This window comes from Crocodylus siamensis, chromosome 4 (genome assembly GCF_052110815.1).
Source record: "Crocodylus siamensis isolate JL-2025a chromosome 4, ASM5211081v1, whole genome shotgun sequence".
Classification (NCBI taxonomy): Eukaryota; Metazoa; Chordata; order Crocodylia; family Crocodylidae; genus Crocodylus; species Crocodylus siamensis.
Genome location: NC_143398.1, coordinates 153144627 through 153158713, shown reverse-complemented (window position 1 = coordinate 153158713; position 14087 = coordinate 153144627). Strand labels below are relative to the sequence as shown.

Genomic DNA, 14087 nt, shown 5'->3' with positions numbered 1-14087 from the left:
ATGGGAGTGAATGTTATGTGCAACGTGACCCAAAGTGTCCAGGATGGGATGAGGGACTAGGACAAGGTGACATGCATGGGAGAGAAGGAGGGAGGGAGGACCATACCTGGGGTTGCAGTCTGTGCTTCCTTGCTCTGCATCAACTGATAGCAATGCCATGGCACTTACTGTCTCGGCCTCCTCCGCCTCGCCCTTCTGGGCCTCCAGCAAGGAACAGCTGACCACAGAGGCGTAACGCTTCACAGAGCTCCAGTGTTTGCCTGCAGGCACCAGGAGTTCATTACAAGGGGCATCAAGCTCCACAGCCAACAACCTGCTTCATGCAACTGGGGCAGGGGTAGCTAGGAGCTCCCCCACAGCCAGCACTGCAACCCCACAAAAGAGTTGACCTGTTCCCAATTCTGCTGCCACTGTGCAAAGCAGAGACTCGCTTTCCTGTCACCCTGCCACAGGCAGTGAAAATGATGGGCATTAATATGGGGCTCCCCCAACCCATCCCCAGGTGCTCCCACTTACTCTGGATTTCAATGACCTTCTCCAATGTGGTCACAGCGTTTACATTTGGCTTTTGCTGCAGGATTGCTGGGTCCAGGGGGTCCAGCTGGGAGGGATGGAAGGGAAGGAGACAGTCAAAAAAGAGAGACATGTTTTACATCCTCCACCATACACATGTGTACGCATCCAGGTGTGCATGCACACACACATACATGCATCCACACACCCTTCCACCACATCGCCACCCAGGCTTCAGTCAATTCCACTTTCCCCTGCATAGCCACCCCTCCTCCCACCCATGCCCATCTTTTTGTCCCATGGGAGGGTGGTGGGAGCCTCATCATTGCAGACTGGCTGCAGAAGCACTGCCAGGACACACCTCCCCCATCAGATTTTTACTGATGCCTATCTCAATCATGCCAGCTCCCTATCAGGGGCTCATGTCATGCCCTACAAAGTGAGGCCAACATCCCTTGCCACAGTTTGCAGATGTGGAAGCTGAAGAATGTAGGTGGAGAAGCGACTGGCCCCAGATGACAGGTCAGACCAGAGGCAGAGCAAGCAACACAACTCAGGAGCCTGGGCTCCCAGACATCTCTGCCTCTACCCACCAGATTCTGCTATCTCCAAATGCTGTCAACACAAAAATATGTTTTCTTAAGCCATAAGATCCAGAGTGCCCCTGTGAAGTCAACTGTTCTCAGTTCCATTAGGATCACGGTTCCTTTTTTAAACCCTCCTTGCTATGACTGTGAACCTAGCAGGGCTGGGCTAGGGTGTGAGACTGGATGGGTGAAATGTAAATGAGAACAGTCTGCAGAGCTAATGACACTTGCACTGGGGCTTCAGAGTCACAGTATCACAGGAAAGCAGAGATGGCAGGACCATCAGGAGGCCATCTCATTTAGCCCCCGCTGAGGCAGAATCAGCCCCATCTAACTAATTCTTAAAAACATTAGGAACAACCTTCTGGTACAACTCCCAGGCACAATGCCCAAAACATCAAGAATCCCTTAACCTGACCCTGGTGAAGCAGGGGGATGAAGGCATCATCAGTGTCCTGTTACTGCAAGGACAGGAATTGGGACCAGTTTTGGTCCTCACCCTTTAGTTTGATCAGTGCAGGAGTGTTCTCTATATACCCAGAGAGGCTCCAACTAATGTCCAGGCATGGGTTTTCAAAAGCACTCAGCATGAGCCAACCCCACCCCCATTGAATACATGGCCTAGCATCCTGTGAAATCACAGCTGGGTTTAACAAGAACCAAGGGAATGCCCCAGTGTGAAAGCCACACCTCGCAGACTGGTTTGGGGTTGATCTCACATCCAGGAGCAGGCCCAGCTGGCTGGTATCATGGCTTGTATATTATGCCTCTATATACTTGTTACACCAGAACCCCAATATGAACCAGGTTCCCTCCCTGCATTCAGAAACCCCAACCAAAGGGAAGACCTGCCAGAGACATGAGATGCATCATCTCCAAGTGAAACAGCCCTGCCTCCTCTTGTCAGCTGCAATTTCTCACTGGCAGGAGGGCAGAGGAAACACAGGGCCCTCTCTAACGAGCAGTCAGCTCTCTTAGAGAGTATGACCCCATTCAGCAAAGCATTTTGGCTTCCGACTAAACTATTCAGGACAGCCCATAACAACATTAATTAACTAATTTATAGCTAATAAGCAGCACGCAACAGAGGGCAGAGCTCCACTGGATCAGGTGCTGCCCCAACACTGTGATAGGACAGGCAACCTTTGCCCCAGGGCCCAGTCATGCCAGGTGCTGCACAGACACAGTGACAACTTAACCTGAGGGGCTCATGGTTTAAACCAGGGGTGGGAAATCTGAGGCAAGGGTGCCACAAGTGGCATGGGCAGCCTAGGTGTGTGGCACTCAGCAGATCAGGGAGGACAGGCAGCACAGCAGCAGATAGGGCAGAAAGCAGAGCAGCAGATCAGACATGGAGCACAAGGATGGAAGCAGAAGATAGATCAGTAGATCAGGCAAGGAAAAGGAATAGGAGTGACGCTTGGGGAAGGTGTAGAGCTAGTTCAAGGCATGCCTGACAAAAAGCTTGTCCCCCACTGGTTTAAACAACAGGCAGGAGGGGGACCCAGAGAAAAGCCAGAATGGGCCAAGTAGGCTAGGGCCAGCTGGAGTCCCCACTCCAGTGCTCACCTCTAAGCTGAGCAGAGCAGAGACGCAGGCCTCCGAGGCATCACAAATGGCTGTCAGGTCATGCCCCCCTTCCAAGGCTAGCACCACGCGCCCACCAGCCAGCTTCATCAGCTGCTTGGTTAGGTGTCCGAAACCTACAGAACCAGAAAGAAAACATCCTTCAGTCTGGGTGGGATAAGACCACCCCATTTCTTGGGGGAAGAAGGCAAACAGACCATATCTTGTACATCTTTCCCATCACCTGGGCACTGCAAAGGGCTTTGCCACTGGTTTATACCCTGGGTGACATTTTCCTTCTCCCCATTGCACACACATAGAGGGGGTATGAAACCCCTTCATCCTACAGAAAGGCTGAATGGAGGCCAGGGATGGAGCCCTGCTTATCTTGCCCTGCTGGGCTGGGTACCTGGGCTAGCCATCTCTCATGAACCTCTGTCAGTACTAATAGATCTTTGATTTCTCCAGTACTGAAGTGCTCTGCCCCCTGACATGACCTCTGACACCCAGCCCAGGACAGCCCTGCCTGGCCCCAATCATGGCCCTCCAGCAACACTCCAAAATAGCCTTTCACTCCCTTCCCTGCCTCAGGACAGCCCTGCCCATCACCAAGCATGACTTCTTAGTACCTAATGGGACAGCCCCATCCTAGGGTGGGGTATCTGACTAGTCAAAAAATACTTAGTCAAATTGACTGGTCAAATAATGTCAAGTAAGAGTTAAATATTTTACCAATAACTTATTAAATTAGTGAAGAATGAGACTTTAATCTTGATCAGGTTAGATATATTATACTAATTACAAAGAAACAAATTAGTTAACTGCTACTGTGAAACAATTCACAGAATCATAGAAGTCAGGTCGGAAGGGACCTTGTAGATCTTCAAGTCCAACCCCCTGCCTGGGCAGGAGAAAAACTGGGCTCAAATGACTCCAGCCAGGTAGGCATCAAGCCTCTTCTTAAAGACCCCCAGGGTAGGAGCCAGCACCACTTCCCTTGGAAGTTGGTTCCAGCTCCTAGCTGCCCTGACAGTGAAGTAGTTCTTACAGATGTCTAATCTAAACCTACTCTCCAACAACTTGTGGCCGTTATTCCTTGTTATGCCAGGGGGCGCGGAAACAAGGTCTCTCCCAAACCCTTCTGGTCCCCCCTAGTGAGTTTATAGACAGTCCCAGGTCCCCCCCCGGCCTTCTCTTGTGAAGGCTGAACAGGTTCAGGTCCCACAGTCTCATTGTAGGGTCTGCCCTGTTGTCCTGGGATCACCTCTCCTTTGGACCCTCTCAATGTTGTCCACATCCCTCCTGAAGTGGGGCGCACAGAACTGGATGCAGTACTCCAGCTGTGGCCTGACCAGCATCACACAGAGGGGGAGGATCACCTCCTTGGCCCTACTTGAGATGCACCTGTGGATGCACGACAAGGTCCAGTTAGCCCTGCCAACCGTGACCTCGCATTGTCGGCCCATGTTCATCTTGGAGTCAAGAATGACTCCAAGATCCCTTTCTGTCTCTGTGCTCTCAAGAAGGGAGTTTCCCATCTTATAAGTGTGCTGCTCGTTACTACTGCCCAAGTGCAGCACCCTGCACTTGTCAGTATTGAAATGCATCCTGTTTTTGTTAGCCCACCCCTGTAACCTATCCAGGTCTTGCTGCAGTCTTTCCCTCCCTACTAATGTCCTCATCTCACCCCAAATTTTGGTATCATGAGCAAATTTAAACAGGTTGCTTTTCACCCCATCATCCAAATAGCTGATAAAGAAATTGAACAGTGCGGGCCCAAGGCCCGAGCCCTGGGGGACTCCGCTGCCCACTTCCCCCCAGGTCGAATATGACCCGTCCACCCTCTGAGTACAACCCTTCAGCCAATCTGCGATCCATCTGACTGTGTAGGCATCAATGCCACAGTCACCTAGTTTTTTAATGAGGATGGGGTGGGAGACAGTATCAAAGGCCTTGCTGAAGTCCAGAAAGACTATGTCCATGACAACACCTGCATTCAATGCTTTTGTGACCTGATCATAAAAGGCAATCAGGTTGGTCTGACATGACCTGCCCCTAATGAAACCGTGCTGGTTGCCCTTGAGCATCATCCCTGAAGCCGGTCCATCGTAGATGTGTTCCTTGATCGTCTTCTCAAAGAGTTTCCCTAGGATTGAGGTAAGACTGACGGGCCTATAGTTGCCCGGGTCCTTCCTCCTCCCTTCTTTAAAGATGGGGACCACGTTGGCTATCTTCCAGTCATCTGGCACCTGGCCCGAGCACCATGAGCACTCGTAAAGCCATGCCAAGAGCCCTGCAATATCTCCTGCTAGCTCCCTCAACACCCTGGGGTTCTAAATTATTCTAAAAATAATTTATTCTAAAAATAATTTAACAATTTTTTATAACTCTTATTTTTAGTTAAGTGTAAATGTGAATGTGAGAGGCAGGGACTATTGCGGATGACACCTTTTATTGGACCAACTGCACATGTGGAATAGATTTAGACAAGCTTTCAAACACAGTGCATTCTTCTTCAGGTCTGAGACAAACCGCAATGTGAATGATATTCAGGACTGAAGAGTTCTTATTTTCCTTTGTTTTTATTCCCAAGCCCCAGTGTCAGTCATTTCAAAATAAAAAAACTATGAAACTAAACAGACACAAAATGCACACAGCAACTATAAGGGCATTGCCACACGTTCAAATTAAAGCAGGATAGAAAACAGCTATAGAGCTGTTACATATTTTCAGGCACAAACTTTGTAGCTGATTGGCTCTTTTTATACCTGAAGAGACATTTTTATGGAGTGAATTATTTTGCACATGTGGCTGATCTAAATTTATTGAAAGATAAACCAGTTAATTAAGTAATATATGTAATGTGTAGCAGAGGCCTAAAAGACAGAAGTCAGTGTTTAAAATGCAATTATGCTAAGTAGGCAGCAAGCCAACTATTCAAGCATTTTGCAATTTGAATTTGGAGCTTACTGCAGACACCGCACATGGCCAGTAGAAGCTTTTCTATGCTGCTAGTTCAGGTTCTTCCCTCCACACACAGTAGCACATGCAGGCCTACTTGGCTTAAAAATGGGGGGCAAGGAAAAGAGGTTGGAAGAGCTCAGAAGAAAGGCAGGGCATAAATGGATGGGGGACAGGAGGGGCGTGTGGGGGGCTGTCCCGAAACCTACAGTACTGAGCGGCAAGCAGCCCTTGCTCCAGGCCTTGCTAGCAGATGACACTATGATGCCACAAAAAAGGCAGGTCACCACCTACATGTGGGTGTTCTCAGCTTCATGGAACAAGCTCACCATTTGTGATATTATTTCCCAGGTCAGTCACCCACCTTGCTAGCCTTCCCCCATACTCACATTTTGCAGTGACAGAGTAGCCACCCAGGGGAGACAAGTGTCCCTCGACTGCATCAAAGCCAGCAGAGACCAGGACCACATCTGGGGAGAACTCATTGGCTATCGGCATCACCACCGTCCTAGGGAGGAGACGCGATGGGCACTGAGCTCAGAGCACCCTTCTTGACCCCTCACCTGCCTCAGCCTCAATCATCCACTGCTGAGGTCCCCAGGGCTGCCAGGGTGGACCTGCCAGCTCAGGAATGGGACAGAGGAAGCCTTAACCACCCCTGCCCCTCAAAGCAAACCACAAACACTTTCTGGGCCTGAGGTGGTGAGTCATGGCCCCAGCAACTGCCCTGGAGGAAAGCAAGTCCCCTGCTCTTCTCCAAGCATCCAATGCAGCCCCCAAGGAAGAGGGCCCTCCAATTTCCCCCCACCCCCCAGGAAAGGGAAGGAGGTGGGGGGGAGGGAGAGGGCTGCACCATCAGAGCAGCACCCCCAGCTGAAGCTTGCCTGGCGCTCCTACCTGAATGCAGTCAGGTACTCCACGTCTCCAATGGGGGGGTCCACACCACCTGTCCAAGCTATGTTTATATTGTACCCCACGCCCATCCCACTGCCAACCTGCAACACAGGAGATGTGGATGGTGTTAGCATGGGGCAGAGGACCATGCTAACTCAGCCCCTGGGGTCCCAGCCTCACACAGGCTGGTGACAGGAGCTGCAGTGAAGGGAAATCCCCGAGACACCTCTGGAGGGGATGGAGAGTAAGCAGACACTGAGAGACTTTGCTTGACTAAAACCTCCTGCTGGGAATGCCCTGGTCTGAGCTTAGGGAGTCCCATACTCCCTACAGACTGTGGTTCAGATCCCTGTCTGCAGTCTCTGCCCCACAGGGACTCAGGCCTCCTCCTGCCCTGGAGCACATCTGGCTTCCCACAAGGAAGTTGCTGCCTCAGGCCTTAAAATGATAGCTCCTGCCTTTCTGAGAGCTGTCCTCTGGCTACAGGCACCATGTAAGGAGCCACAGCCCATGGGTGACACTAGTAACACCCTCCCCCGGGTCAGGCCAGCCTGGCACTCACCTCCTCAGGGGCCCCACTGCCGGGGAAGAAGTTGCCATTGTCATAACGATGTAGGGAGATGTAGAGCACGCTGGGATCACTGTAGAAGGCCTGCTGGGTGCCATTGCCATGATGGATGTCCTGTGGGCAGAATGGGGTGCAGCAGTTCTAAAGGCTGGGTGCAGCTCAGGTTTGGGCAAAGGCCTCCCGTTACACTCCACTCAGGGCCAATGCAGAGAACCAAGGGCGGCTAACATGCCCCTGACGTCTGGGAGTAGTCATCAGCACCACATCCCAGCTGTATCTCTCCCACAGCCCCCCAGCAGCTGCCATTCAATGGCAGGGGTGCCCCTTGCTGTCTCCACAGTGCCTCCCCCCCTCTGATCCTGTGCTCTCACAGAGTCTGCAGAGGATGGGGCACCACAAGTGACTTTCAAGCTCCTCAAACATCCCCAGGGAATCTCTGCGTAGAGCAGCAGCTCAGAAAGTGGGAACAAATCCCCTTTGGCTGAGCAGGTTGCTGCCTCTGGAGACTACTAATGACAAGCAAAAATAGGTGACTGTGGTCACACTTGGGGATGGCTGCAGCCTCTCTTTGTGTGACTAAGAACAGAATGTGATCCACGTTATCTCCCTGGACACCATCTTCACGCCAGGAGGTAAGCTCAGAAGAGGGCTAGGCAGAGGCAGGCCCTGGGGTGTGGGTGGGAACAGTCAGATGCTTCTTACCCAGTCCACTATGAGGATTTTGCCCACATGGAGCTTCTGCTGGAGCAGCTTGGCAGCAATGGCAACAGAGTTGAAGAAACAGAAGCCCCTAGAAAGGCAGGAGAGGAGAAGGCTTGGTCACTGCTACCTAGCAGGAGAGAGATGAGCAAGGTGCCCTCCTGAATTTACCTGCGTCTACACCAGGGCTGCCATGATCTAGTGGCTGCAGAGTGGAGAGGGTGGCCAGAAGGGCTTTCGCTACCATGCTTGTTACTGCTTGGAGTGAGCCAGTGAGTCTGTGCTCCAGAACACCCAGGCCTGGATCATATGTAGGGGTCAGGACAGGGGGATGCAACTACCTAACCTTAAGGTGCCTGCAGTGAGTTCAGAAGCCTAACTCGAGGTCCTACAAAGAGGCGTGGCTCTCAAAAGGCAAGAGGCACTGCACTGCCTGGGAATCAGGCCCCTTCCAGGCATCCCAAGTTTAGCCACAGGAGCCATCACCCTTGTCAAATCCCATCCCTGTGTGGGAGAGGGGGTGAGGCGCAGCATGACACAGACAGGATCCATCTCTTCAGTGGTCTGATGGGGCTCTTGGCAGCAGGCAACAAGCCAGGGAGAGAAAGCCAGGCATCAGACAGTCCCACTATGTTTTGCATTACCCCCATGAGGGTGCCTGGGCTGGTGAGGAAGGAAATTCTGCACTTACATCGCAGTTGACTCCTCAGCGTGGTGCCCTGGAGGCCGGATGACTGCGAACCCATTCTGCAGGAAGATGGGACAGGAGTGGGGTTATGCTACTGAGCCAGACCAACAGCTCTCCAGAACAGAGGGCTCCCCAGCCCTGACTCTGCTCCAGGGATACCCAGGAAAGGCAGGGATAGAGTCCATCAGGGCAGGGAGAAATGCCAGCGTGGATGCAGAGGTTGTCAGGACTAATGGAAGCTGTCTGTTCCAGCTCCATCTGGACTGTATGCAGCACCAGACACACTGGGGGCCCAGGGCCACACTGGGGCTCACAGGACTCTCTAAAGAACAGGGGACCAATAGCAGCACCTCATATCAGGGTTGCTTCATGGGACAAGGCCTGTTCTCCCCATCTGAGGCCCAGAGTATGACTCTAGGTCATGGAGTGGGCCCCAACAGAATTGGAAATAGGACCCAGGCATCCTGATGTGCTTTCTCTTGCTCCAGCCCCATGATTCCACTCCCCTTTCCACAACTGAAAGCAGCACTATCAGAGCTAGAAAGAGAGCCCAGGTATCCTAGCCTCCATCCTCTTGTCCTAATCACAAGACCATGCTCTTCTTTCCACAGTTGGGAACAGAACCCAGGAGTCCTGATTCCCAACCTTCGCCTTGGGTACCTAAAGACTGTATCCCAAAACTAGGAAGAGACCCAAACATTCTGCCTCATTCCCCCCACCCCCTGCTCAGAGCTCCCATGTTGTGCCTCATGGGGGCCAGCCACATGGGGGATTTTCCTTCTCCTTGTTCCAGCTGCCAAACTGGAAGAAAAGCAGCTACAATTCCAGCCTGAGCCAGAGCTCCCAAGGCACTGAGAAGCTCAGCCCCCCTGGGGCTGCATGTTTCAGAGCCCCAGGGAGCCGGTGAAGGGCCCCAGAGAGAAGTGGGCTGCAAGTGTGTGGAACAAGGAAGCTCTCACTGTTGCAGCTGGGGCAAAGGGGGAGACACAAAAGTGCAACTCCTCACCGAGCTGGGGAGAAGGGCAGATTAGTACCCCCGCCCCTGGAGTCACACCAGGCTGATGCCTTTGCATGGATCAGCAGGGACTGAACACTACACCTTCACAGCTATAGCCCAAGGCTTTGAAGGAGCAGCTCCAGCAGTCAGCTGTTATCCACTACATCAGGGGCAGGCAATTATTTCAGGCGGAGGCCTGCTTAGTGAGTTTTGGCAAGCCATCGAGAGCCGCATGATAGGCAGCCAGGGGCAGATAAATATTAATTTTCTAAATTTTTTAGGGGCCCTACAGGCCAGACAGAATGGCCTGGCAGGCCGCATCCAGCCCCCGGGGCGCGTTTTGCCCACCCTGCACTACATGGACCTGCTCCATGTCAATTAAAGGCTTCCAGCATCAAAAGCCTGGGCAGGCCCACAAGGGTATTAGGCTCCTGACTGCCAATCATGTCTGTGGTAGTTAAAAGCCCACATAGGAGTCAGGGACCCAAAGGCCTCTGTGGAGCTGGGATTGGGAATGCAGGCTAGATAGATGCAGTAGCAGGAATCTGCCACTAGAGGATGAGCGTGTGCCACACCTGGAACCCCTGCCACCAGCAGAGAAAAGCTGCAAGCTCTGTGCATGCATACGTGTTTGGACGTACACATACAAGTGCATGTCTGTGTGCATACATGCACATGCACATGTGCAGACCTCACCTTGAGCTCTCCCGAGGCCACCTTGAAGGCCAACTCCACCAAGCAGCCCACAGCCATACGGACTGCGCTGGACGAGTGCATCTCGTTCCACACCGTGTCACTGTCCACCTGCCCACAGAGTGACAAGGGCCATTAGTTATAGAGGTTGTGGTGCCCCCTCCCTTCAGCCCTGTCCCCAAGGATGTACTCACCCCAATGCCTCCACAGGGCAACACTGCATACATCTTCTGGCTGATGGGACCTAGGAGAGTACATGAGCCGTGACACAGAGCACAGATCTGAGCAGGACAGGAAGCCCCTGCCCCCACAGCCTCCCCACGTGGTTGGGACTGGGAAAGTGTATAAATGCAGAAGGGGTCTGGGCTCAAGGATGCAGCACCACCCCACAGGTCCCACACACACAGATTATAACCATGAATCCACCATTTCCTCCTAGAGCCAGGAGAAACAAAAGAAGGGATCGAATAGGCCTAGAGCCAGGAGCAGAATCCAGGAGTCCTGACTCCTCAGCCCTGCTCTAATCAGAGGGCAGCATGCACATCCCAGCATAAGAAAGAGAACCCAGGAGTCCTTTCTTTTGTTTGTCCCACTTCTCCTCAGTCACACTATTTCCCTCAAGCTAGGAACCCAAGAATTATGGCTCCACCCCCACCCTGCTCTAACCACTGGGCAATAGTTCCTCTGCTGGATACTGATCATGGCAAACACCTAAGGAAGACACCCCCTGCCATGCGCTCTAGGCCTGCCTCTCCTCACAGCAGCACACATCTGCTCTCTGGGCCTCCACCAAGGGGAGAGTGGGGCAGGGGCCTCAGGCTGCCTACCCAGCAGCTTCTTGCTGTCAAGTTTCTGCCGGTTGAGAGGGCTGGTTCCGTATAACAATGTGTGATGCTCTGAATGCACTGCCTGGATTTCATCCAGCGTGGCTTTCCTGCCCCGGATCCGCTGCAAAAAGAGAAAGACGTGAAGGAGACCCCTGTCCCAATGCGAAGCTATAGCCAGGAGAAGCTGTTCGGCCCCAGATGTGCTCAGCTCCAAAGCTGGCTTCTTTCAGGGATCACTGGCCTTAGGAGCCCACAGGACAAACAGGGCTCCTGGCATACGTGGAGGAAGGCAGGGCTGCTGCAGCTTCAGGGGATCCTGCCTTATGCTCCCAGTATGCTGCGGCTGTGTCCAGTCCCTGCAATAGTTCACCTATGCAATGCTCCATGTCAGCAGGAAGGGCGGTGGCACAGTGCTTTCATGCTGCACCCTCTCCTCACCCCAGGCCAACCTGTTCCTCCTCTCCCCAAGGATCCATTTATACTGGAGTGCAGCATGGGGAGAGACACATTCTGCATTAGGTTCCCCAAGCAAGTCCAACCTAAGATACCTGCACCCTCAGCTCTTAGGTCCATCCGTTCCCTGCCCTGCAACTTGAGCTATATCCCAGCCCCCTGGGCTTCAGTCTCACCTCACACTTGTTCAGCAAGCCGGTCTCCTGGAGCCTGGACCAGATGCTTTGGATTCTCCCAGCATGCTCAGGGTGAATGTTAGTGTTCCCACATGTACATTGGTGCTTTAGCATGAATGTGTCATAGACCACACCTGCAGGAAAAAACAGGATGTCCTGACTTGGCAGTAGGAGCAGCAAGACCCCTCTGGCTGTTGAAGGAAGGGGGGATGAGGGGGCTGCCTGGACCAGATCCCTGGAGACTGTCCTGGAAGGATTTATCCTGAGTAACCCACACCAACTCCACAAGACAGTCCTGTCTCTCCTTTGGTGGTGAGAGACATGTATGGCAGCTGGAAGCCTGTGGCAGACTTGGGTAAGACACAGCATGTCAGCTCCAGGGTCAATCCCTGTGTTAAGCCCCAGGTAACCTCCTTGCTTCCTTTCCTCTGCCCCTCATTGCCAAGACTCCAGGGTCTGGCAGGGAACGGCAAAGGGGAAGGCATCTCTCCTGTAGGGCAATCAGGCTGCTTGGAGGAGGCAGCAGGCAGTCTGAGACTCTTAGGTGGGTCCCTACCAGATTCTGCCCTGAGACCCTTTACATTTTCACTGCTAAAACCCAGCAAAGGTGCCCAGCCCTGGGGCCTCCAAAGGAAACCTGTGACATAGGCCCTGGGGTGAGTGCAGCAGCCCCATCTGCAAGGAACTTGGAATAAGTGGGATCCCACTTGGACACTGGATAACAACCAGCTCCACTGCTGATCAAGGTACTTCAGAGGGAGTCAGACTGCCCCGGACTACAGATCCGCCCAGCTGCCTGAGAGGGGCCCTTACTTGGCACCACAAGAGGGTGGAACTTAAGCCATAGGCATGAGATGGGCTGCGGGTGTGGCTTGGCCCATAGGCAGAGCTCAAGAGCGCTCCCCTGTAGCTGCCACCCTGCTGGAAAGAGCTGGGCCCACAGTCCCTTACCTGTAGTGAAGAGGTGTTTGACCGGGGGCTCGGCTCCAGTGCTCTTCATGCCCGAGGAGGCAGGCGAGGACTGGGTGCGGCTCAGTGCTTGGTGTGGCAGGGTGATGATGCTCAGGGGCACCTGGTACAGCTGGGCAGGCTGTAGCTGCTGGGCATCAGGGAACACCTACCAGGCCATTCGCCGTTGGGGACAGAAAAGGAGAATTACACTTGGTGCGAGGCTGCCATGCTCATGAAGGGCAGACACTGTTGGGGGGGGGGCACCATGCTGGGCCATGGGATCTGGTCATGGTCAGTCACCACCACTCACTGTGCTGCCAATACCCTCCCACCCTTGCCATCCCCTGCCTGTTAAGCACGTCTGCCCTTCAAAGCTAAGACTGGCACAGGCGTATACAGCTCCAGGTGCCGCTCTCAGCTGCAGCCTCCAGGTAGATGACAATGAAGCACAGAGGCCCAGCAGATTCAAGACACACAGTGCCCAGGGTAAGGCAGCACCCCTGGGCTCAAGTCACCCACTCCTGACAGAACCTGCTCAGCACTGCCCTGTCTCATATCCAGAAGAGCCTTTCATGCTGACCTCTCACAGCTTCCAAGCCAGGGCACCTGACATTCACCCACCCTCAGAGGCAGGTGGCAAGACCCACAGGGGTACCAGGTTGGCTTTGCCTATGTCACCCAGGCCCATCTCTTGTGACCTGCTGCTCTCTGCAGCCAGCCATAGCATGGCAGGGTGCTACAGACTGAAATAAAAATACTGCTGAACTGAAACCCAGGATTCAGGTGAGGGATCAGCCCCTGGCCCTGCCCCTTGCTCTACCACAGACTCCCTGTGTGACCCCAGGGCCACACCAAGCTGCTCAAAGCTGCTCACCAAGAAAACCAGGAGTGAGTGTCCATATCCCCTGGGCAGTGGGCATCCAAATCTCTATGGCAGCCTCATCTCCCTCTCTCCAGCAACACACAGGTACCCAGCTGGATCCTGAGTGGGGCTGGCTGGGGAATGCTGAGGCATGGGCCACAACCCTCTGGGTAGCACCGCAGACAACAAACAGCCCTGCCTTGTTCCCTGCCAGCTTCTGATCCAAGTGTTCCTCCTTGGTCCATTTCCCTTTCACAAATCTCTTCCCTCTGAGGACAGGGAGGCAGGGCTGATAACACATTTAGCAGGGGGTGGGGTTGGAAAGCAGAGGGGAAGCAGAAGCCTGGATGAGTCATGGCCAGGAAGTGGCAGCTGGGGATGATGCAGGAGGTGTGTGCATGTGGGGGTGGAGGGGGGGGCATGGTGGGTATGTGGGGGCGGAGATGAGTCACACTCCCTTCCAAGTCAGCTCTGCTGCAGTCCCCAGTGAAGGGGAGAGACTTCAAAGACAAGTGGGAGCAAATTTTCCAGCCACTGGGCTCAAACAGAGCTGGAAGGGAGAAGGGACCAACTTCCATGTTCACTGGCTCTGGCAACACAGATGAGAGGGGGCACGCATACAAGGCAAAGGCTGGAGCCTTGTGATGCTCTG

At 53.5% G+C, this 14087-nt stretch overlaps 1 protein-coding gene across 3 annotated transcripts in view; it reads right to left on the bottom strand.

Moving 5' to 3' along the window:
• HDAC5 (histone deacetylase 5) overlaps positions 1 to 14087 on the bottom strand; it is a 100302-nt gene that overhangs the window by 6350 nt on the left and 79865 nt on the right. For all 3 annotated transcript variants that reach the window (XM_090044239.1, XM_090044237.1, XM_090044238.1), the window contains 13 exons: positions 12574 to 12739; positions 11623 to 11756; positions 10994 to 11114; positions 10361 to 10410; positions 10170 to 10277; positions 8480 to 8535; positions 7792 to 7879; positions 7084 to 7203; positions 6525 to 6622; positions 6017 to 6135; positions 2670 to 2803; positions 517 to 601; positions 107 to 260 (listed from right to left, as the gene is read on the bottom strand). In XM_090044239.1, coding sequence (XP_089900365.1) covers positions 107 to 260; positions 517 to 601; positions 2670 to 2803; positions 6017 to 6135; positions 6525 to 6622; positions 7084 to 7203; positions 7792 to 7879; positions 8480 to 8535; positions 10170 to 10277; positions 10361 to 10410; positions 10994 to 11114; positions 11623 to 11756; positions 12574 to 12739 — 1433 coding nt within the window. The remainder of the gene's footprint in view (positions 1 to 106; positions 261 to 516; positions 602 to 2669; positions 2804 to 6016; positions 6136 to 6524; positions 6623 to 7083; positions 7204 to 7791; positions 7880 to 8479; positions 8536 to 10169; positions 10278 to 10360; positions 10411 to 10993; positions 11115 to 11622; positions 11757 to 12573; positions 12740 to 14087) is intronic.